We start from the raw sequence: 21,653 nt of genomic DNA on the forward strand, positions 1-21,653 counted from the left end.
TTTAAATATCCCCTCGCCTGTTAAGCACACACTCCAGGTGTAGCTCCTGCTTGTGCTGAAAGCTCAGTGCAGTCATAGCCCCACACCCCCTATCCAACCCTTCCCCAAAAGCTCCCTGCTTCCCAATCCCTCCAATCCTGGGAAACATACAGCAGTCAGCAGGTACTTTGTGATCTTGTTGGAGTTAAAGCAGACCTACAGAACCAGGGAAAGCAGGAAGTGGTAACAACACCACACTGGACAGGTTGTTTAGAGAACAGAATGGTTCATACCTCCAGTCAACACTGCTCAACCTTTTACACCCCCCCATGCACAACATTCAGCAAGACAGGATGAAGCTGCAGAAATTCTATACACTGGACTCCCTGGGGACCCCAGTGCTTTATCCCTTCTACTGCTAATAATGTCTGGGAAAAAAAAATCATCATCACAACTGAGTACATTTCTAGAGACAGAATTACAGTACTGACTTTAAAAAAAACAGTTTCTAAGGCTCAGTCTGAGTCCAAAAAGGCCTCTGATTGGGTTCATTCAAGCTCTTAACGTTTGGACTGCATGAATGCAGCATTAGAATGATTGCAGCAAGACATCCACAGGTAATTTCTACATTTATTTTCTTTTCTTTTTCTTTTTTATATACCAAAAAAGTTATGTGCAACAAATAGAATCCATACATATTTACATTGTTTTACCTGCTAGCAAAATTGTATCCTAAACCTCCCGTAGAGAATCTCCCAACCTATAATTGATCAAGGGAACATCTGCCCAGTGACTTCACTTGAATGGGTGTTTAATTTGGAGTTTAAAGCACTGGTAATAAATAGTTGATGGAACATACTATACAGAACAAACACCTAATATTTAGGCCATGCTTAATACAGTTTCATGGTAACAACACTTTCATCTTTTCTGGACCAGTTTTGTCTAGATCACATTTAAACAACATTGGCAGAACCGAAGCAATCAGATCACTCTCTTTGACCTTAGCCCATTAGGGGCATCGAGTGCTGCCTGAATCACCTCACCAGTCCTTCAGAACAATCAAGAGACTCTGTACAGCAGAAGACAAACACACGCTACAGTCTGCAGAAATCTCCCAGTAAGAGATTTGTTGTCACTTCACCTATCGGCCGCAGTAGGGAATGTTTCAGTGACCTTTGAGCTGCAAACACTTCACAGTAAGAAACTTCCAAGGACATTCATTTCCTAAACGAGACTTGAATGCTTCGTTGGCCTTAAGAGTAGCAAGTACCTTACAGTAAGAGGATTCCAGGAATGTTAAATTCCTAAGCAGGTTTGGGGTTGAGGTTCTTTTGACTTTTCAATCCACCCCTCCCTGCAGAACTTCTGAGAGCTGAGGAGAAGGAAGAGCCCAGATTGAGAACCACTATTTGTATAGTGGGAATTTTTCATTCTCCACTCTCACGGATGTTGAAACCACAATCAGAGTAAGTGTGATGCCTTCCTGTCCCTCTGCCAGGTCAGGTATTGTTTACTGTCCTTTAGATTTGTAAGGGCCGAATTAACATCAATAACACATTTGTTTGGGCTGTGGGCAGGCAGGGGGGCAGTCGCACGAAGCACTCATCTAATTTCCATCACCATCACATTACTCACTGTAACCTCAGCAATTTTACTGGAAGAAATATGCTGCTTCTATCATTGGGAGCAACAAGAGTCAAAGAAATGGAAGCAAAGAGTCCAAATTTCTACTGCTATTACTAATATTTTGCCCTTTTCCAGGCCAACTGCATTTCTGACACACAAGAGAGAAAGTAGGAGAGTTAGGGCCAGTTCTAGCAAATCACTTCCAGTAAAAAGTAACTGCAAGAAAAGCATACGAGACAAGAGAGTTCACAATTAAGGATCAGATTTGCAAGCTGGTGCACAGAGTGTAGCTGCAAACTCTTCCAGAGACCAAACTCAATTGCCATTTGATCCCCACGTGCACACAAAGGAGGACTGCAGACGCAGCTGGAAATCTGGCCCTAAACAATTTTACTAAACAAACAGAATTGACAGACTATGCCCACACCGACAAGCACAAGACACAGCGAAGTCAGCCAACACCTAAACTTTCAGCTGATGGGGCTTTTTTTTTTCTTTTCTGGTGTGCACTACACCGAGGAACTGGACCAAGTAATCTTTGATTATATTTGTCTCCATTGCTGCTTGCTCTGAGGTATTAGCACGGCGACTAACCATCGCGGGCAGCACGCATTCACCTCTTGGATGGCGAAGATGCCTCACTGTAGATCCCAGGAATGCATCCAAAGAAATCTATACAACACATTAAACAGTGATATTGCCTCGAGGCTCGTAAGAGAACAATGTAAAGCCTCAAGGGAGCAGTTTGACATCATTCACTCCCCTCATATCAAAGTTCAAGGCATTTGAGACAGAACTAAACATCAAGACAAGCTTTAACTATACTCTGGTCAATACAAAATGCATTTAATGAATTGTTGTCTAAAACTCTTAGACAAGAAATTTAGTGTTACATGCAACAGATGTTACTCATACCACAGAACTCTATACAGAAAAGCAGTTTCCACCTACATCCTTGATACAAGCCAGAAAAATTACTCCAGTAGTAATTTAAATACTAATTTGTGAACTCAAGAACTCTTATTTTCTCTACGGAACACTGCATGTTTCACAGTCAAGTGCATCCTCAGCAACTTAGTGTTTATAACCCACTTTGCCATACAATGTTAAATGTGTCTCTGACATTTGTGTTTAAGAAGAAAATCCTAAAATTCAACTAATTGTTTCCATAAATGGCTAAGCAGTTGGAATTCTTCACATTTTGAAGGTGACAGGGGCAAAGAGCAGCACAGCACCAGTTACAGAGTAGCTGAACCGTACACATTTTGGTGTCACAGAGTCTGGAACGCAAGGATTTACCTTTTCCGAATCACATCATCAACCCTCTAATTGCATTAAGTTAACTGAAACAATACTGCTACCACTTCTCAGTCTAAAAACTAAACCACATCTCTTAATACTCTTCTATCCCCAGCAAATCTGCTGGGAATTTTGTTTGTTCAGTCATTTTTACAGCAAGGACACTTCTGCCTGCCAAGCTCAACACAAAGTATTTGGTTTAAGATTTTAAGACAGAAGGCACTTTTAACATTCAGCCTTAGAATACTGAGTACAGAAACCACATTGAGAATTTTGTTCCTTTGTTTAAATCTGCAGTTTAATTTCCCCTCCCTCCCCAGTTAGTTATTAGAAAGAGCAATGATAGCACTATATCACATTTCATTTTCAGGAGCACATTTACTTACTTATCCCACTAAACAGGTTGCCCTTCCAAGGGATCTTCTGTGTGTCAGGCCTAAAGTTCATTTCCCAATATAGCACAAACCAAAGATCCTGAGGAAGATCAATTAACTGCTTCTTCAGAGCACTGCTTGGTTATCCTGCTCAGTCAGTGGTTTCCACTGCAAATTGCAATCCTATCCTGCAGCACTCATAGAACATCAAGCATTAGTAACACTGGCTGTGTGACCCCAGTTTAAATAAGAAACAGCTCTGCATGGAAATTAAGTCCTTTCCACGACCACTCTTTGATACACCAACCCCCAATCTGCATATAATATCCTGATGGCAGCTTCCATTGACCACATTAAGCTATGTTCATTCTGTACAGAAATTGATGAAGTTGTGGTTTAACAGACATACTTCAGGTTTCAGCTTTAATTCCATTTTTGTTACTGGAGGGAAAAAAAAAACATCATAAAAAGAAAAAAGAAGAAAAGATGGAGCAACCCTCAGCCACCACTCTGGTGAAAGCACCAGCAGAGAGTGCAGCAATACGGTGTTCTCTACAGAGGTCACTTCTTCCATCGTGTCACTCGGCTTATTAGCCGAACACTGCCAGCTCCCAGGCTAACAAAACTGATTGTACAGTGAGTTCTCCAGGGATGAAACCAACTATTTCTCATTTTATTTACAGGATAAGTCCTAGTCAAATCTAAGTCCATCAGCTGAAATAATAAAAAAAGTAATACACATACTGTAAACATGGCAACATTAAATATGGTAATGCTAGTCTAGAATATTCAATGTCATGATCACATCTTGTTATACCTGAATTTATATACAGGATATTTTATAGCAAGTGTTACCCACTTCACAAGTGGAGGGGGGAAGAAAGAGAGTCTAGGTTTTTGCTGTGGCTAAAACTCCTTCAAAGTAAAGTTAAAGCTTGTCTTTGATTGTATTAGAGCTTTCTTTCATAACCACATTTAAATTGAAGATTAGCACACGCGCACCAAAAAGAAAACAATAATTAGCTGGGGCCCCTTCAAATTTATAATTAAAAAATCAGTTATGATTCTTGGGGGAAGTGTCTGATATGGAGAATAAAAAAATTACTGCAAAATAAACTTAATGGAAGTTGGTTCTTCAGACTGTCAGTCAAAAGTTCAAACAGGGGTTATTCCTGTTTGGGTTGGAGTTGCCGTTTCCAGGCCTCGTTCAAATAAACTAGTCGTTTGTAGTTGATGATAAAGAGAATGAAGTTCAGCAAGTATGTGATGACGCAGACAATGCAAAATTCCTTCAGCACGAAGTACAGAATGTATGCCAAGTACAATGACCCTAATACAGACACTATGGAGGATGTCATGAGGATTAGAGCTGCTACTGCACTTGCTGTCATACCTGCAACAAGAGAGAGAAAGTTACTACGCCTGCTCGCTCCCCATCTTCCACACACAGCAAAAAGCCTAAGCGTCAATTCCAACTCAAGCCTGTGTCACACAAGTCTGTTTAAAACACCATGAGTTCAGGAGGGCTGACAAATCACTACTGGGAAGGGAGCTCCTAGTTCTGTACCAGCCCCTTGACAAGAAGTTTGAGTAGTGTTTACCATCTTCTGTATTCCTGAGGTTGGTGAAGTTGTCTGTTAATATTAACAGCTTTAGAGCAGGCCACGCAGTTAAAACTGGATGACTCTTGATGCCCTTTTTTTGGCAGCTACCTCTGTTACTCTTGCACAAGTTGTAAATTCCATTTTTATTCTCTCTTTTCTATTGTGCAACCCAACACTAAAAATATTTAAGTGAGCAAGTGCAGCAAGTGTCACGACAGTATCAACAGCACAGCAGGAGAGAACGTAACTGCCTGTTATCATCTGATTTTTTAAGCCCTTTGGACAGATGTATCATTGGTGCTACAAAACACACAAAAATCACAACCATTTAGCTCGTTTCTTGTAGACTGTGCAATGTGTTACTCCTCTATCACCACCACAGAGCTGTTACGTACTTTAGGCGCTGAACTGAATTAATACTTACCAAGTAGCATTTGTAGTATATAAAACACGAGTCCAAAAACACTGTTTGACTGATTTATTGCACTGTCCTTTCCAAAGATGGAACCCAACAGACCGAATCCTCGACCCCATCTGTAAAACAGGGAAACTAATTAACTTCTCTTTGGGCACCTGCTGCTTTACATCACTATTTTCAATTCATCACTGGTGGGAAGAAAAAAAAATAGACACATATATCCTGATTTGGACAGTCTTGTATGACACTCAGGGTTAAACTGGAAAACCAAGCAACTTGCACTAAGGAGTGCACCAGATACAACTTCACCCCACACTTTGCTGGTGTCAGTTATTGGATGTGCCAGGAGCCATCAAGTTCTCACAGTTGCAGCCTCACCAAACACCATGGCTGCATCCTAGGGTGGTAATTTAAAGCTCTTTTATGAAATACACATTTCCTTCCTCCAATACCTTCAGCATTTCTCCCTAGCACCCTACATCCAACACATGCTCACCAGACAGCTGAGGGAAAATGGTCCAACTTGGTAATTGGTTGTTACCAGCAATGCCAGCATTTACGTCGCTGGCATCATCAGAGCAAGCAAATCTCAACATATGCTTGCACTTCAGCTGCTCCTGATCAGTCTAACAGCTCAGGAGGAACCCAAATCTGTCAAGCAGGTGAGCTGGGGATGGCACCATAACAAGCTGCACAGACCTCGTTTGTTAGAGCACATGCACAGTGAGACATCTTGAACCAGCACCTGAACCACAATGTGACTTCCAGCTTTTAGTGCCACGGGAGAAAGTGGCACAAGCCCTACAAAACTGCTGCTGCAGTAAGAGGGGTAACAGATTAAATTAGCAAATGCATTTGTACTAGAAACCATTAATTTTATGCCCTAAGGCAGATCATGCTGCTATCTGTAAAAGCAAAGTGAGGACTGTATTTATTAGCATCACTTGAAAATCTGAAGAGAAGATAAAACTGCCTCAAAAGACAACTGAATCCACAGGAGAACATTAGGACACCTGCCAACACATCTCTGGAGCATCAAGCCAAGCACTACAAAAATGAGAAGCTAGGTTCAATGTTATCAGCTTGTCACACAACTACGTAAAACCCCCACAATTCCTCACCACTGCTGCCACAGAAACCACCACCCTACCACATCTATGCCAAGAGAAGTGCAGTCTCTAACCAGCTTGTTGTATGAGAGGCCATGGTTGTACTGAATCAAGACACAGCATAAGTTTGCTCTGCAAACACTACAGGAAAGCTGCTGATAGATTTGGCCAGACATCTGAGACCAGGGAAAGGTTACCCCCACATTACAAACCATCTCCTCACACAAGAAGGGTACCACAGTAAGAACAACTTTACACCATCTCCAAAGCACTTACGCATTATTTTCATAGCAAACTCAAATTAGTAATTTTAACTCAAACTTCCTATTAACAATTAACATTATACTCACAGTATCACAGTATCACCAAGGTTGGAAGAGACCTCACAGATCATCTAGTCCAACCCTTTACCACAGTGCCCAAGGCTAGACCATGGCACCAAGTGCCACATCCAACCTTGCCTTGAACTGCCCCAGGGATGACGACTCCACCACCTCCCCAGGCAGCCCATTCCAGTGCCCAATGACTCTCTCAGTGAAGAACTTTCTCCTCACCTCCAGCCTAAATTTCCCCTGGCGCAGCCTGAGGCTGTGTCCTCTTGTTCTGGAGCTGGCCACCTGAGAGAAGAGAGCAACCTCCTCCTGGCCACAACCACCCCTCAGGTAGCTGTAGACAGTAATAAGGTCACCCCTGAGCCTCCTCTTCTCCAGGCTAAACAACCCCAGCTCCCTCAGCCTCACCTCGTAGGGCTTGTGCTCGAGGCCTCTCACCAGCCTCGTCGCCCTTCCATCTCAACAAATCAAGTAGAGAATTAGGTCCTAATTCCCAAGACCCACATTTACTGCATAAACAGTTAAAAACCCAAACAAAACAAAGCAAATGTACTTTCAACTACTTTGGTCTCAACTCTTCTCAATGACTGAAGTGAAAATGAGGTGCAAACATAAAGCTTCAAGCCAGCATAGCTGCTTTTCCACAGGGACAATGCCTCATATGCCAGAGCTACTGAAGGATCAGGAAGACACAAAGTTAATTGCTGGGAGGAGTAGTCAATCTCAGCCCAAGTCTGGGGCCATGGATCCATGGGAGACAAAAGCTGGTGACAGATACTCCCTGCAGCCTATGAAGATGAACAGTTCCAGGCAGTGTACAGTAATGCTTGTGGACAAAGTGAATCTGCCACTTAAACCCTGCTCTGGTAAAATGTCACCTTGAGTACTGCATATAGCTCTGGGGTCCCCAATACAGGAAAGACATGGACCTGATGGTGCAGGTACAGAGATGGGCCACAAAAATGATTGGGGGCTGGAACACCTCTCCTGTGAGAACAGGCTGAGGGAGCTGTGGCTGTTCAGCCTGGCGAAGAGAAGGCTCTGGAAGACCCAACAGCAGACTCACAGTACCTGAAGTGAGCTACAAGCACGGAGAGAGACTGCTTGTGAAGACCTGTAGTGATAGGATGAGGGACAACAGTTTGAATTTAGAAGAGATTTAGGCTGGATGTCAGGAACAAGATCTTTACCATGAGGGTGGTGGTTGCCCAGAGAGGTAGTTGAAGCTCCAACCCTGGAGATATTCAGGGTCAGGCTTGACAAGGCTCTTGGCAACCTGCTCTAGATAAGGATGTCCCTGCACATTGCAAGGAGTTGGACTAGATGACCTTTGGACGTCCCTTCCAACCTAAACCATTTTATGATTCTATGAAAGTAGCATCAAGGATGAATACCAAATACCTGAAAAAAAAAAATGGCACTTCACAGCTAAGGGAGCCATGAGGGCAAGATTTTAAAAGACCAAACTCCATGCACAAATAAGCAAGCATTAAGACAAACACATAAGCAAACATTAAAGAAATACTCTAAGTTCCAAAGAATCTCAGCTATGGCAAGATTTTCCTCTCACACACAGAATGTTATCTGGATTTTAAGTGAGAATTGTTTATGTTTTAGCCTTACTTTGATAAGATGGTCCCAGCACATGTAACAATTTTCTTGTGTGCTCCAGCTACCAAATGCAGTATTAAAAGAGCCAGAAAAAACACAGTACAGGTTTTCTGTATGGCCACATTTACAGATACTTCAGCTTACTATTTTCAAGTGCAACTTATTGCTCCAGTCTGAGTGAGAATTCTTTGTAGGGTGACATTAAACTCCATTTGAACACGTTCAGGCCTTCCTCATCAAGAGCACAACACAAAGAATGGTTTCACATCAGCCTAAAGTAACTGCAGGATGCTGAATCCCTACTCTCTCCCTGCCCTAGCTGTAAGCTCTCACTCATGAGATCCTATAGTGTTCAACAGCAAACTCGAGCTTTGAACACTAGAAACTTTAGACTCCCAAGTTTTCTCTCTAGAGTTATTCTGGAAGTGAATAAAAGGTTGCCATTGGAAAGACAACGAGTTCAAGCCCTTCCTGACAGTCAGTGGTCCCAAGTGACCACTCAGAAGCTGCAAGGTCAGAGCACGGTGAAAGCTTTTTCCACATGCAGTAGTTCATTAAGTATCTTGTTGGCCTTGTAGCAGCTTTAAGGACATCAAGTATTAAATTTCAGCTCATGAAATACAGCTCTAATCTTGCATCTCATTCTACACACTTCAGGACACCTAAAAAGCCTTGGATTTAAAACAAAAGCACTTTTTCCAGGCTTACAAAACTTGGAGTGTGAGGAAGCTTCCTGCATTAAACTGAAAAGCAAAATATTTAGCCTGTATCTTTATATTTCCACCTAACTTCTCTACTGAATATCTCCTGATTCTATCAAGGACATTCCAAATCCCACTAAAATGCACAATGCTTTTACAAGCAATTAGAAGACAGACAAAGACCAAGAATGAAAATCATGTTTTCCATACCAAAATCAAGCAAATCACACCTGAGCTATGGTAACATCAATTCTAAAAACATACAGCAAGCAAACAGCAAGAAGAATGTCTGCAATCCTTACAGAGGAAACTTCAAGTAAAACATGAGTGAGGACTGAACTGCTCTGAAGTTCTTCATGGATCTTGCCCCTCTTATAAAAACAGAATTTGCAAGAACTACTGTTAACTTGGATTAAGGTTTTGGATATTGAATGCTAACTAAACCCAACTGCCCTAATTAAAGAGCTGCTTGCACTGCATGATAAAACCATAGTCCAACATCATCAACTTTTTCCTGGTACTGACTTGTGACTCCTCTCCCAAAGCAGTCAAGTGCTGTGTTGTGAAAACCAAGCTGAGGTCACCCTGAGTGATTCAGAGCACCATGACAAACATGTGGCAAGCCTACCTGTGCCACACCTGAGTTTCACTCCCATTAAAAAAGAGGCTACCTGGGTTAACCTCAAGGAAGTTTTAAAATAAATCTGTAAGATCTCTCTCTGTATGTTTCACATCGCTCAAATTCCCTCTCTGTTCAAGCTGACAACCTGCTTCACTGCCCACCTGCAGCTGCAACTCAGTGTTCTTCAAAACAGCTTCCAGCAGCAATCTCCAATACCTCTTCTGCACCATTCTGAACATCCTCTGTGTTGCATACAGCGTATTATGGAAGCACACTTCATTTCTAAACATTTCACTGTAATCTAGCAAAGATATTACCACCGGCAGAAAGGCCTGAGAGAACCTCACCCAAGACACTAGTATCTCCATCACTTTGAAAGACAAGTAACAACCCCCATGTTTAACAACTTAAAAGCTATGAGAGCTATCGGTACTAGCTGAAAAAGCAGCAGAATTCGAAGCATGACTAACACAAAGTCCAAAGAAAGAAACAAGAAGTAGGTATTTAGGCAGGAATCTGATGATTCTCTCATCCACTCCACCAGAAGTGCTATACTGTTTTTTCCAGCCAAGCACCCCAATTCTGACAGGCAGCTGTGGATGGTTTTTAAAGGCTTTTACAAAGAGATCATTCACTAAGACACTCTCCTTGACCTCAATTATCATTATGTTAAGACTCGGCTCGGGAAACTTCTGAATTGGGATTTCACCTGCATCACCAAGCTCAGTAGCCCAACTTGAAGCCTTCCAGAAAGTACCTAGATGCTTTCCAAACGCATACTTTTGATTTCCACAACATCCTCTGGTGATGAATGCCAGAATCACCTCAATTTCACTGAGCAATCCTTAATCCTCATGTCAAGGGAAGAACCAACTATTGTATTCTCATTTTAACATTAAAATAACAGTGCTAGACTGGGTCAAGCCCAGCTACCTTTGGTAACCTGTGAGGAGCAGGTGCCCTGAACAAAGCACACACATCCCAGCTCCCATTCTAGTCCTCTAAGTGTCTAGCTGAAAATGCTATCAAATCCTTCAGAAAACCAGATTATTAAATGGCAGGTACAACTCAGAAATCGGAGAACACATTCTGCAGCAGCAGGTTTTCCAACACATTTCTCTCCATTTTTAGGTTTGCTGCAATGAAATGAGCCTAAAGATTAATAAAGAGAAAATATATACATCTTCAGAGCGGTAAGTAAAGAACTCAAGTTGTTTCCTGAGTAGCACATTAGAGTCCCTCATTTTGGAATGATTTTTCATTCCATAAGCATTATTTTGCTATCAGCAAGAAGCATCACTGATCATTTTGTAACCCTGAAGAAATAACCACCATTTTCTAATAACCAGCTGACCCCTGACAAGTGATGTGCACATTTCCTCAAGTGTCATCTACCTTCAGAGAGTCAAGACACAGAAGGGAAGTTCTAAGGAGGTGAGCAGAGCTGGCTTATGCTCACACATGACCTTCAGTGAAGAGTTCATGCAAAGGGCAAAGGACCTGCAGCATGTTAATACTTTGCAATGTTGAGAAACTTCAGTTGCAGCCTCTTTGTGGCTTCACTAGACGAGTTTGGAGTTCATGGTTACAGGGTTACTTAAGCCACCCTAACAGTTTGAAAACATTAAGTAAAATCCTTCAATTAGAGGCCATGAGAAAGCAGAGAGATGGAAAATCCTCATTGGGAAACTTGCCAGTGTGCTCAAAAAAAAAAGATGCACTTCATGTTTAAATATTTTCTTTTACTATTGTTATTAACCATATTTACCATTATTATTTAGCAAAAACAACAGGAATTTTATTCTACATATCCTCCTGTTCCACATCAGAAAACAGTTTGGAAAAAATCTCAGTGCCTAGATCAACAAAATACCAGCCAGACAGTGGTTAATTACTTTATGGCAGTTTCTATAGCAGCTTAGAATAGAATCAACCAGGTTGGAAGAGACCTCCAAGATTATCTAGTCCAACCTAGCACCCAGCCCTATCCAATCAACTAGACCATGGCACTAAGAGCCTCGTCCAGTCTTTGCTTGAGCACCTCCAGGGATGCCCACTCCACCACGTCCCTGGGCAGCTCACTCCAATGGCAAATCACTCTCTCTGTGAAGAACTTCCTCCTGATATTCAGCCTATAACTCCCCAAGCACAACTTGAGACTGTGTCCCCTTGTTCTGTTGCTGGTTGTCTGGCAGAAGAGCCAAACCCCCACCTGGCTACAGCCTCCCTTCAGCTCTGGTTATTCAAGCTACAAGCTACCAGCATTTTAGTCCTTCTACATAATCTCTTTATTAAGCTACCAAAAACGAAGCCTGGATTTAAACTATAGGTACTTTGTAAATTTTATTTTGCATCAGGCAAAATAATTCTCAGCCCTACTGCAAATTCCCATCAAGCTGAAAAATGACACATTAATGGAAAGTACAACTACACATGTTGATGTGTACCAGTGTTGAAGGTTGAAAAACTCTCAGGAGTGACTGATGGAGTTGGGGTACTGCATTTTATAACAGATGTGCCACTGTGTATCTTAGTCTCAAGCATTTAAGGCAACAATTTTTTGTTAGAAAGATGGAGACACAAATGACTTGAAGCATCAGCTTCTGCTGCTTTGAGAACCACGAGATTTGGAACTAATGTTGAAGATCTTCCTTCTCCAGCACATGGAATAACCTGGGGACCCCTCCCAGCTCACATCCTCCAGTCTCTGCACCCTGCCTCCCCACTTCATTCCATTATCTCTCAGCTCTGACTCTTATTTGTGGTCTGGCTGGCAGAGCAAATGGTACAGACAACATTAGCTCATACAGCAGGTCTTTTTTGCTTCAACAGAGATCTCCCTTTTCCCTTCTGTTCAGCACTAGGTCTGTTTTTGTGAAACTTTAGCAACTCAAATCCTTGTTAGACTTTGCCATGAAAGAAGAAAAAAAGTCAAATAAATTAATGCACACAGAAGCAAAATCTTCTCTACAAGCCAGACTTAAAGCAGAATGCAACAACTTTTCTTGGCCTTAAGTTGTCTGCTTTTTTTGTTTTGGCTCAGTATCCTTAGCTGTAAAACTTCTATTACACTGATCTAGCTACAGCTGTGAAACTCACCATCATCTGAACCTGCTGGAGCAAAGTGGAAGGAGCTCGACAGACTGTCTGACTTCCCCTGCCTAATCAACGAACTAGACATCTTCAAACCTTCCCTCTGACAGCAGAAAAAACTAATCCTTGCTACAAAATGACAGAAGCAGCACAATTACACCTTCGATTTAGTCATCTGCAGACCTCACAAATAAACAACTGATTTTAAATTAGAGACAGATTACAGCTGAGGCTCAAGAGGAGTTTACACTTTGATGGCAGCTGCACCATGTCCTGCCCTTCAGCAGTTCAATCAAGCTCCTTTTCTTTCTATACAGATTGAAAGGTGTTCAACAAAAACAATAGCTTGGCTCAGGTTAAGGAAATTACTGACTAGCCAAGAGTAAAGACTTACAAAAAAGGTGATATTTCAGGAAAGCACACAGACCTGGTTTGTCTACACTGGTTCACAAGGGTTCACAAGCTTCCCCCTACCTGCCTAAAGCCACCTTTGCCATTTCTCACCTTACACTGGCCACTAACAACTGCAGCTGTCAACCTCGGGCATCTGAATGCCTGCCTATGAGAAAAAAAGAAATGCTGGGACACGAGGAACTTGCCATCAACATGAAAGATAACTGTTATATATAACCTGGAATCAACCAAACTTGACAGGCATCAACTTTACAGGGACTGCCTCACAGCACAACTGAACAGGAGCCTGCAGTACAAAGATCAGGTTAGGGAAGAGGTCAGAGAAGTTGGTTTGTTCATGTGCCATTTCCTTAGGTAACATGGTGGTTGTTGTCAGTTTGCACTCTGCCACTCTGCACTCTTTGAAGATGCACCAGAACAATAGTTCTGCCAAGGTATGCCTCACTGGAGAAACAGCACTGGTCAAGGTTTTAAGTCACAGCATAACTGCACACACTCTGCAGAGGAGTAAGCTCTACAGCAACGTCATTACACTCACACAGCACAGAGCTCTAGTGCTATGTCACAAGACTGAGGAAATCAAATGTAACATTTACATGGGTCTAAAGTCACTGCTTAAAACAAATTATGAATGTGAGCACACCACCACAATGATACTGCAGCTGTCACAGGCCAGGCTTGGCACAGCAATGTCCACACATGCAAAATGTTACAAATGGACATTTTTGAGATCTACCAGATGATAACTTTGATGCATGCACTAGAAAACCTAAGACAGATATGCATTTTTTCAGAACAAAGTGGCTCCAAGATGCCATCCCCTTCTGCACACTGGCATGAAGTTCAGAACAGGGAATCCCTAAAATAGATTATATCCAGAACAGAGATTCTTAAAATCCCATTTTGTCTTTAGAACTTCTTTAGCAGTGGAGTACTGTGTCTAGTTCTGGGCTCTCCAATTCAAGGACAGGGAACTGCTTGAAGGGTATGGGAAAGGACTGAAATTATATTAGGGGACTGGAACATCTGTCTTATGAAGGCCAGAGGACCTGGGACTTTTCAGCCTGGAGCAGAGAAGACTGAGTGAGGATCTTCTCAATACTTAATTAATTAGAAGGGTGAGTGTCAAAAGGATGGGGCCAGTCTTTTTTCAGTTGTGCCCAGCAACAGGACAAGAGGTAATGGGCACAAACTTGAACATAGAAGGTTCCACCTAAACACAAGGAGGAACTTCTTTACATTGCGGGTAATGAAGCACTGGAACAGGCTGCCCAGAAAGGTGGTGGAGTCTCCTTCTCTGCAGTCATTCAAAGTCCACCTAAATGCCATCCTTCACAACTTGCCCTGGCAGAGGGGTTGGACTAGACGATCTCCAGAAGTCTCTAACCACCTCTATGACTCTGTGATTCAGTAAGTCAGCTAAAGATGTTAACCTAGATCAATATTGACTGTTTCCAAAGCTCTTCACTTAGACACCTCGCCAAAAGCTACAAATATTGCTAAAGACACACAACAACATGTGTCCTTTGGTCCTTCATGCCAGTTATCTTAAGCCTGTATTGAAGTTGTTACAGCATTAACACATGCCAGAAAACAGAAAGTCCTTTGAAATGAACTATCCACTAATATACCCTGCAGGAACCTTAAATCAAGACAGAAAGTAGAAGCTTATCAGAAGACCCAAAAGTCTCTTTGAGCATGCAGAAACTTAAAGGACAGAGCCCACTACTTACCACACTTACCTTTCAAGCCATTTTGCTATGCCTAGGACTTCAAACTTGCCTAAGCTTAATTCTCTCTGTGAAACTATAACAGCAAAACCAAAAAGCTTTTTCAGGAACTGCTAGTAGCCAATTCCAGTATAAATAAAGCCATTCTTGCCACTTCATTATTCTCAAATGCGAGGAAGCAATTCACTTAAAACACCTACAGCAATTGCCAGATGAAAACACCAGGTAGTGCCCCAATACCTCCCCTTACTCCTACTTAGAAAATAACAGTGGTCATTACACAGCCCTAAGCTGTTTTCTTCTCTAAACTATTTTGTGAACTTTCCCCATGATAAATGCTTGAAATATGCTGACCATTAGGACTGTGAATAAGGGATACCAGGAAGACGTATCTCCCAACATAATCTTGTTGATGAGTCAGCCTCTGATATGACTTTTCCATTCTCCTCCCTCTGCGTGCTGCTAATCTTTACAGTTCTGTTCTCATTGTTGTGCCAATACCAGATTTGGCTTAAAAGCAAGCCTTGAAATACAAACAGCTTGTTAGTGAAAAAAAACAAACCCAACCCAAAACCACAGAAAACACTCTCCCTGAAGACCAGAAGTTAATTCTGAAGTAATTCAGCTCAAGAAGCTATACACTGATTTATTCTAATTATTCCATGCAGCTAAAATAAATCCCAACACCATAATGTACCCTTCAAAGTTCATTCCACTGCTAGAGTCAACACTAGACATGCTGAAGTCAAGTAAAGTAAATCTAGTTCAAACAGTCATACAACCAAGTGAACACTCTAGAAGACAACAAAAGCCACAAAGTACAAGTCTGTCAGGCATTTAACTCTGTAGACCTAACTCAGCTCATCAAATATTTTGAGATTAATGACTAAAGAAATGGTGGAAAGATCAATCTGCATTATACATGGAAAAATCTGGAACACTAGATTTGAAACTCTGCTATTGGGGTGAAATCTAAACAGCAGTTAAAAGCTCCTCATAGAAATCAAGCTCCAGAGAAACTTTGGTGACATTCGGTAGTGACAAGGAATACTGCGCTGGACAGAGAGAGAGCGTTTGAGGGATAGGGAACTGAAGCAAGAGGAAAAATAAGATTAATTGCTTTCAATGTTATTCTTACTTTAAGTCTAATGCTTGCTCTCCTGCCTTGATTTTAAAGCAATACTCCTTTTTTGTCTGCGCCCTGTACAACAACATTCTTCTCCAAATATGGTTTGACTGAACAGAACTTGCATGCTCCTTTTCCACAACTGCTTTTCCCACCTGCACTAATCACCACAAGCTATCCTGACATTTGCAATTCCTCAATCTTTAAGCATGATTCTTCTAGCAACTGCTCAGGAAATTTTAGTTGAGTGGGTTTATCCCTAACTGTTCACAGCATTGCACCGAATTCCTGCAGGAAAAGCATTTACTGATCTTACCACAGCATACTCCAGGTTTCAGCTGCAGCACCACTAATGAACACGATCATTAACAACTGTTATTCCATAATTAGAAATACTTGAAGATATAATTGCAATTTATTCCTTCTTCAAAGTGTTTAATAAACAGGCATTAAACTTCAGACTCCCTGACTCAACAGCAGCATTTGAACCAATAAAAAGCCAACAGAGGACCAATTCTGTACAACAGCCTACTTAGGTATTTAAATCCCTGCTATTCTCTTTGTAACTCTATTAGCTGTGGTAAGCTTTAGATTACTGACAGTATTTTTGTGGTTTAACCACAGTAGCCTAAGTATTATTTTAATTTAAAAGCTTAAGCTATCTGGCATGCTTATGGAAGTTTTTCTGTTTGGACTGAAACTTCTCACCTCAAGACACTCCTCAAGTACAGACACAAGCACCTTCACAAACAGGAGGCAGCAGAATCAAAGCCTTTGTTCAATCACAGGAGGCTCCTTTCAGGCACTCATAGACACACATCTCTCTGTAACATAGCACAAGCCCACTTCTGCCACCCTAGATGTGGTTTTAAGAGTTAAAAGTTCTCTGGATGTTTTGCCTAACCAATTTAACCTCTTTCCACCTTGATGGAATATCTGCACATCTACCCTGCCTGGCTTGTTACGATAATATATCATGTTTATGAGAACTGTGGCAGCTTTCATACAGGTTACACTGAGAGGAAGAAATAAAGGAAAAGCTTGAGTACTCAAATGAGTACTTGATAACAGCATCTTTCTCATTACAAAAAATAAAGGAAACATTTCATACATGCATTTGCTGAAGAACTAAAACCCTCTCAAGCTCCTTACTTGAGGATACCACTGCAAGAGTCTTTACGTGCCTATACATATGCACAGAACAGTTCTGAGCTGGCTGGACAAATAATTTTATTTCTTGAGTTGAAACACTTGAGAATATGCTTCAAGGAGAGTTTCCTAGCCAAATTACACCCAAGGTTACTTCTCACAGCACATTAACATTGGAAGCTCTTGTAACTGCAAAGCAATGAAAAGACTTAATCTGTTATGATTCAAGCAATTAGGTACTTGAAAACAAACCGAGCCAGTAGCTTATTAAAATTTATACACTGACTCTCTGAACAGAAATAAGAGCCATAAGCAGTTGTTTTCTGAAGGCCAAAGTGATAACTGACAGGAAACCTGCAAAATAAACCAGGATTTGGGCTGTGTTTTTGCTGCCGAGGCAGACATCTCTCTCGAATTAAACATTTCCTCTCTACCACGAAGGCAATCTCCTGTGCTGCCAGGTCACACTTTAATGAAAAAGCAATTCAGATACCCCAATTAAAATAGCCCCGTGCCAAGTATCTGCAACTGTACGTGTTTCTATTGGCCTCAATCACTAGGCATACCCGCAGCATTTCACTCACACGTTTACCACTACGCTGCCTGTCATTCCAGCTAACTGCCATCGATTACACCACAGAAATCGCGGGTGCCTCACCCTACGACCTCATTCCCACGCCAGCTTTCCAGCGAAAGGCTGCCTAAATGCGGAGCCCTGACACGCTCCTCCCGGGCCCGTCCTCTCCGTGGCTCTCAGCACAGCCCGCAGCTGCCCTGTCCCCTCCGTGCCCCAGACAAGCCCTCCCCGGGACGCGTCCCGCACGCAGCTGCAGGCTCCTGCGCCGGCCGCACGCTCGGCCAAGCGCCCCCCACCGAGAACCGGCCCAGCCGCTCGGCGGCCCCTGCCTCAGGCCCAGAGGCAACGCGGACAGCGCTCCTCGGCCAGGCCTCGCCGCTCCCCATATCCCTTGCCCCTTCTCCCCGCGGCGGCCTGAGACGGCGACGGCGGCGCCCATCCGCGACTCACCTGGAGGTGATGGCGGCGGAGCAGCGGACCCGCTCGCTGAGGTCGCACAGAGCCTGGTAGTGGAGGTCGCGGCCCTTCTCCCGCTCCAGGTGGCAGGCGTAGAGGGAGAGCAGGATGCCGGCGGCGCAGACGGCGGAGCGGGCCACCCGCTCCCAGCGCGGCACCGACACTCGCAGCAGGACGGGCGCCGCCATCTTACCCCCTCCCTCCGCCTCAGCCCGCGACGCGCGCCCGGCGCAGGGGAGCGGCGCACGCGCGCACGCACCTTATTGGCTCGCGGGGCGGGCGTGGCCCTCGGTCCCGCCCACGCGGCCGCCGGACGTGGCGCCTCGCGACGACGTCACGTCAGGCCAGGGCGGGCGAAGGAGGGGGGCGTGGCGCGGCGGCCCGTCGTGGCGCCGCCTGGCGGGCAGCAGGTGGCATCGCAAGGCGCTCAGCCCGCGGCACGGGCTGCGCACCCCGACCCTGCTACAGGCAGCAAAAGGAGGGTTCTTTTCCTCCGCTTTTCCCCTCAGACCTGTACCTAGGGAGGACCTGGGCTGCAGTACCAAGCATGGCTGGCGGAACCCTCAGGGCTGAGGTACGGCTTCGCTGCGACTGAGGCAGCATCGATCTCTTAGGTACTTCAGTGAGCACTCCAGGTTTTTACCAGGACTTAGCAGAGAACGTGCCAAACTGATGCCTCCTGAGCAGGGGGCCCTACTGAAAGCTTGATGCATTCCCAAAGTTTGCCCTGAGGCTTTCTGGGATGCATAATCCGGGCAAGGGATATAAAAAGTGCATTAGAAGTTTATTTTTCCTAGCACACTCCACGGCTTGGTGTTCTGTCTGGCTCTGGGGCAGGTGCTGGAGGATTCCTCCAAGCACCACTTAGCCTAATCTCCGGATTGCACTTGAGCAATGGGATTTCATCTTCTGTTTCCTATATCTAGGATACCATTCCTATCATATCTCTAAATATAGCCAGCATACCTGCGAGTTGACTCACTAGTCAGAATGGGGCAGATATGACCAAAGACAACCAGGACTGGATCCCCTTTCTTTTTTATGTCTGGTTTCTGTCTAAAGTATCATCAATACTTGCTGTAGATTAAGAATGACCTGATAATCTCTGTCTACCAACACAAATCTAGTAGTTGAAGATAAAATAATCTTTGCTTCCTGTAAACACCCATCATACCCACCATTATTGCTTTGAGGATAGCCACCAGCTACTTGTTCTTCTTCCCTTCCCCATCTCTTTGCACACTCATTATTGCTGGGCACTGGCAGATGGAAGAGTCAGTACACAACGAAGCTCTGAGTTTTCCCAAGGAAGGCAGGAGGGCAAAACACAATGGCAGCATTCATGCCGTCAGTTATGCCATCCACGCCTTCATTGTTCTCCACAACAAAACAGATTCAGAGAGACAGGTTGCAAATTCTTTTTCAGTAACAAAAAGGAATCCCTCTGCCAGAAAAAAAAAAAGAGATAAATTGAAAACAATTAAAAGGAGTTAAGAAAAACATGAATTGTTTATTTGAACTCTAGTTAGTGTATAAACCAAATAAAAATATTCTGCTGTCTTTGCTGGGCCTTCTGCTTAGTGGCAACAAGAGGAGAGGGACAAAGGGAAAGGAGTGGAGATGAGTAAGACAGAAGGGCCAACTGAAAAGAGAACAGATGTACAAAAGCTGCAGGAAAAGAAATCAATCTCATGTTTAGAGCTGTTCCCTTAAATAACATGACGTTTAGTTGAAGATTTTCCTTTTTATCCACCACACAGGCACCATGGAAGCAGAGGATGAAAGAGCAGTGCTGAGCTCTGCCCTGCCAGGCTCCACCAGTCCAACTGCAGAAGAGAAAGTGCCAAATGTGAATTACTTACTGTCTGCCCAGAGAGCAAAACTCATCATGCTTCAGAGGCAGTTGACAAAACCTCAATCCCAGAGCTGCAGAGGAAGCTGCCAAAATGGAGAGAGGCCAAGAGCCAGAGATGTGTGCAAAGAAGAGCTCCTGCAGTAATGCCAGCAGCCCGACTTTACACGGCAGCTGTTCTGAACGGGTTGGGTTGTTTTTATTTACATTCTAATCACTTTTGACATTATCAGCAACTGCTCTTCTGATTGAAGCTTTTGGTATATGAACTCACATTTGTGCTTCTTTTGGTAGATTAATAGTTACATCCCTGCATGCATAATTAGGAATTCAATACAAAACAGTCCTCAGTGAGCACCTGCCAGCCCATGCAGAAGGCCTGGTGCATGGGGCTGAGGAGAGCACCTGCGCTCACTCCTATTTGGGTGGATGGTGGTGAACCTCAGCCAGCCTTTTAGGTGAAACTCAGCAGTTCTGGAAGGGCTGAAAAACTTTTGAAGGCTCCTTCGTGGTGCCTCACGCTTTGCCTCCGGGCTCTCAGAGACCGTGACTCTTACAGGGAACGCCACATGTTTAACGGTGCTTCAACGGATTATTTCTTAGAGGGAGCTATCTGCCATGGCACCCCCAAACACCCGCGGCGTGGCATGGCGCAGAGCCACCTGCTACCATAGCTCCCTCAGACCACCGCGGCAGAGACACCCGCAACCATCGATCCCCCACACCACCATGGCACACAGACACTGCTGCCACCGCCGCCCTCTTAGAGCACGGCGGAACACACTCCCGGTCACCGCCGCTCCTTTGGAGCCCGGCGGGACGGAGGCTCTCCCGCTCGCCGTAGCGCCGCTCCTTTGGAGCCCGGCGGAACGGAGGCTCTCCCGCTCGCCGTAGCGCCGCTCCTTTGGAGCCCGGCGGGACGGAGGCTTTCCGCTCGCCGTAGCGCCGCTCCTTTGGAGCCCGGCGGGACGGAGGCTTTCCGCTCGCCGTAGCGCCGCTCCTTTGGAGCCCGGCGGCAGGGAGGCTTTCCCGCTCGCCGTAGCGCCGCTCCTTTGGAGCCCGGCGGGACGGAGGCTTTCCGCTCGCCGTAGCGCCGCTCCTTTGGAGCCCGGCGGCAGGGAGGCTTTCCGCTCGCCGTAGCGCCGCTCCTTTGGAGCCCGGCGGCAGGGAGGCTTTCCGCTCGCCGTAGCGCCGCTCCTTTGGAGCCCGGCGGGACGGAGGCTTTCCGCTCGCCGTAGCGCCGCTCCTTTGGAGCCCGGCGGCAGGGAGGCTTTCCGCTCGCCGTAGCGCCGCTCCTATGGAGCCCGGCGGGACGGAGGCTTTCCGCTCGCCGTAGCGCCGCTCCTTTGGAGCCCGGCGGGACGGAGGCTTTCCGCTCGCCGTAGCGCCGCTCCTTTGGAGCCCGGCGGCAGGGAGGCTTTCCGCTCGCCGTAGCGCCGCTCCTATGGAGCCCGGCGGGACGGAGGCTTTCCGCTCGCCGTAGCGCCGCTCCTTTGGAGCCCGGCGGGACGGAGGCTTTCCGCTCGCCGTAGCGCCGCTCCTTTGGAGCCCGGCGGGACGGAGGCTTTCCGCTCGCCG

The 21,653-nt window shown here is 44.7% G+C and overlaps 1 protein-coding gene and 1 long non-coding RNA gene across 2 annotated transcripts; one reads left to right on the forward strand and one right to left on the reverse strand.

Annotated features, from left to right (window-relative positions):
* Positions 1 to 591: 591 nt before the first annotated feature.
* VKORC1L1 (vitamin K epoxide reductase complex subunit 1 like 1) lies at positions 592 to 18,445 on the reverse strand. The gene is made up of 3 exons (XM_064166257.1): positions 18,218 to 18,445; positions 5,310 to 5,419; positions 592 to 4,674 (listed from the first exon to the last, which is right to left on the reverse strand). Exons 1-3 carry the CDS (start codon positions 18,409 to 18,411, stop codon positions 4,448 to 4,450), a joined length of 531 nt encoding a protein of 176 aa, XP_064022327.1. The 5' UTR covers positions 18,412 to 18,445; the 3' UTR covers positions 592 to 4,447.
* A 287-nt stretch (positions 18,446 to 18,732) lies between these two features.
* On the forward strand, positions 18,733 to 20,530 carry LOC135187371 (uncharacterized). Its single transcript, XR_010307325.1, has 2 exons — positions 18,733 to 18,797; positions 19,984 to 20,530. It is a non-coding gene; the product is annotated as an uncharacterized LOC135187371 (long non-coding RNA).
* Positions 20,531 to 21,653: the final 1,123 nt, after the last annotated feature.

The sequence above is a fragment of the Pogoniulus pusillus genome, chromosome 27 (assembly GCF_015220805.1).
Source record: "Pogoniulus pusillus isolate bPogPus1 chromosome 27, bPogPus1.pri, whole genome shotgun sequence".
NCBI classification, from domain to species: Eukaryota; Metazoa; Chordata; class Aves; order Piciformes; family Lybiidae; genus Pogoniulus; species Pogoniulus pusillus.

What these genes read in the sequence shown, in the direction of transcription:
- VKORC1L1 (XM_064166257.1), bottom strand. Translation starts at nt 18,411, where the DNA reads ATGGCGGCGCCCGTCCTGCTGCGAGTGTCGGTGCCGCGCTGGGAGCGG. An exon ending in TCCGCCGCCATCACCTCCAG is followed by an intron (nt 5,420 to 18,217) that starts GTGAGTCGCGGA and finishes CCTGTTTTACAG; the next exon opens with ATGGGGTCGAGGATTCGGTC. An exon ending in TATACTACAAATGCTACTTG is followed by an intron (nt 4,675 to 5,309) that starts GTAAGTATTAAT and finishes CTCTTGTTGCAG; the next exon opens with GTATGACAGCAAGTGCAGTA.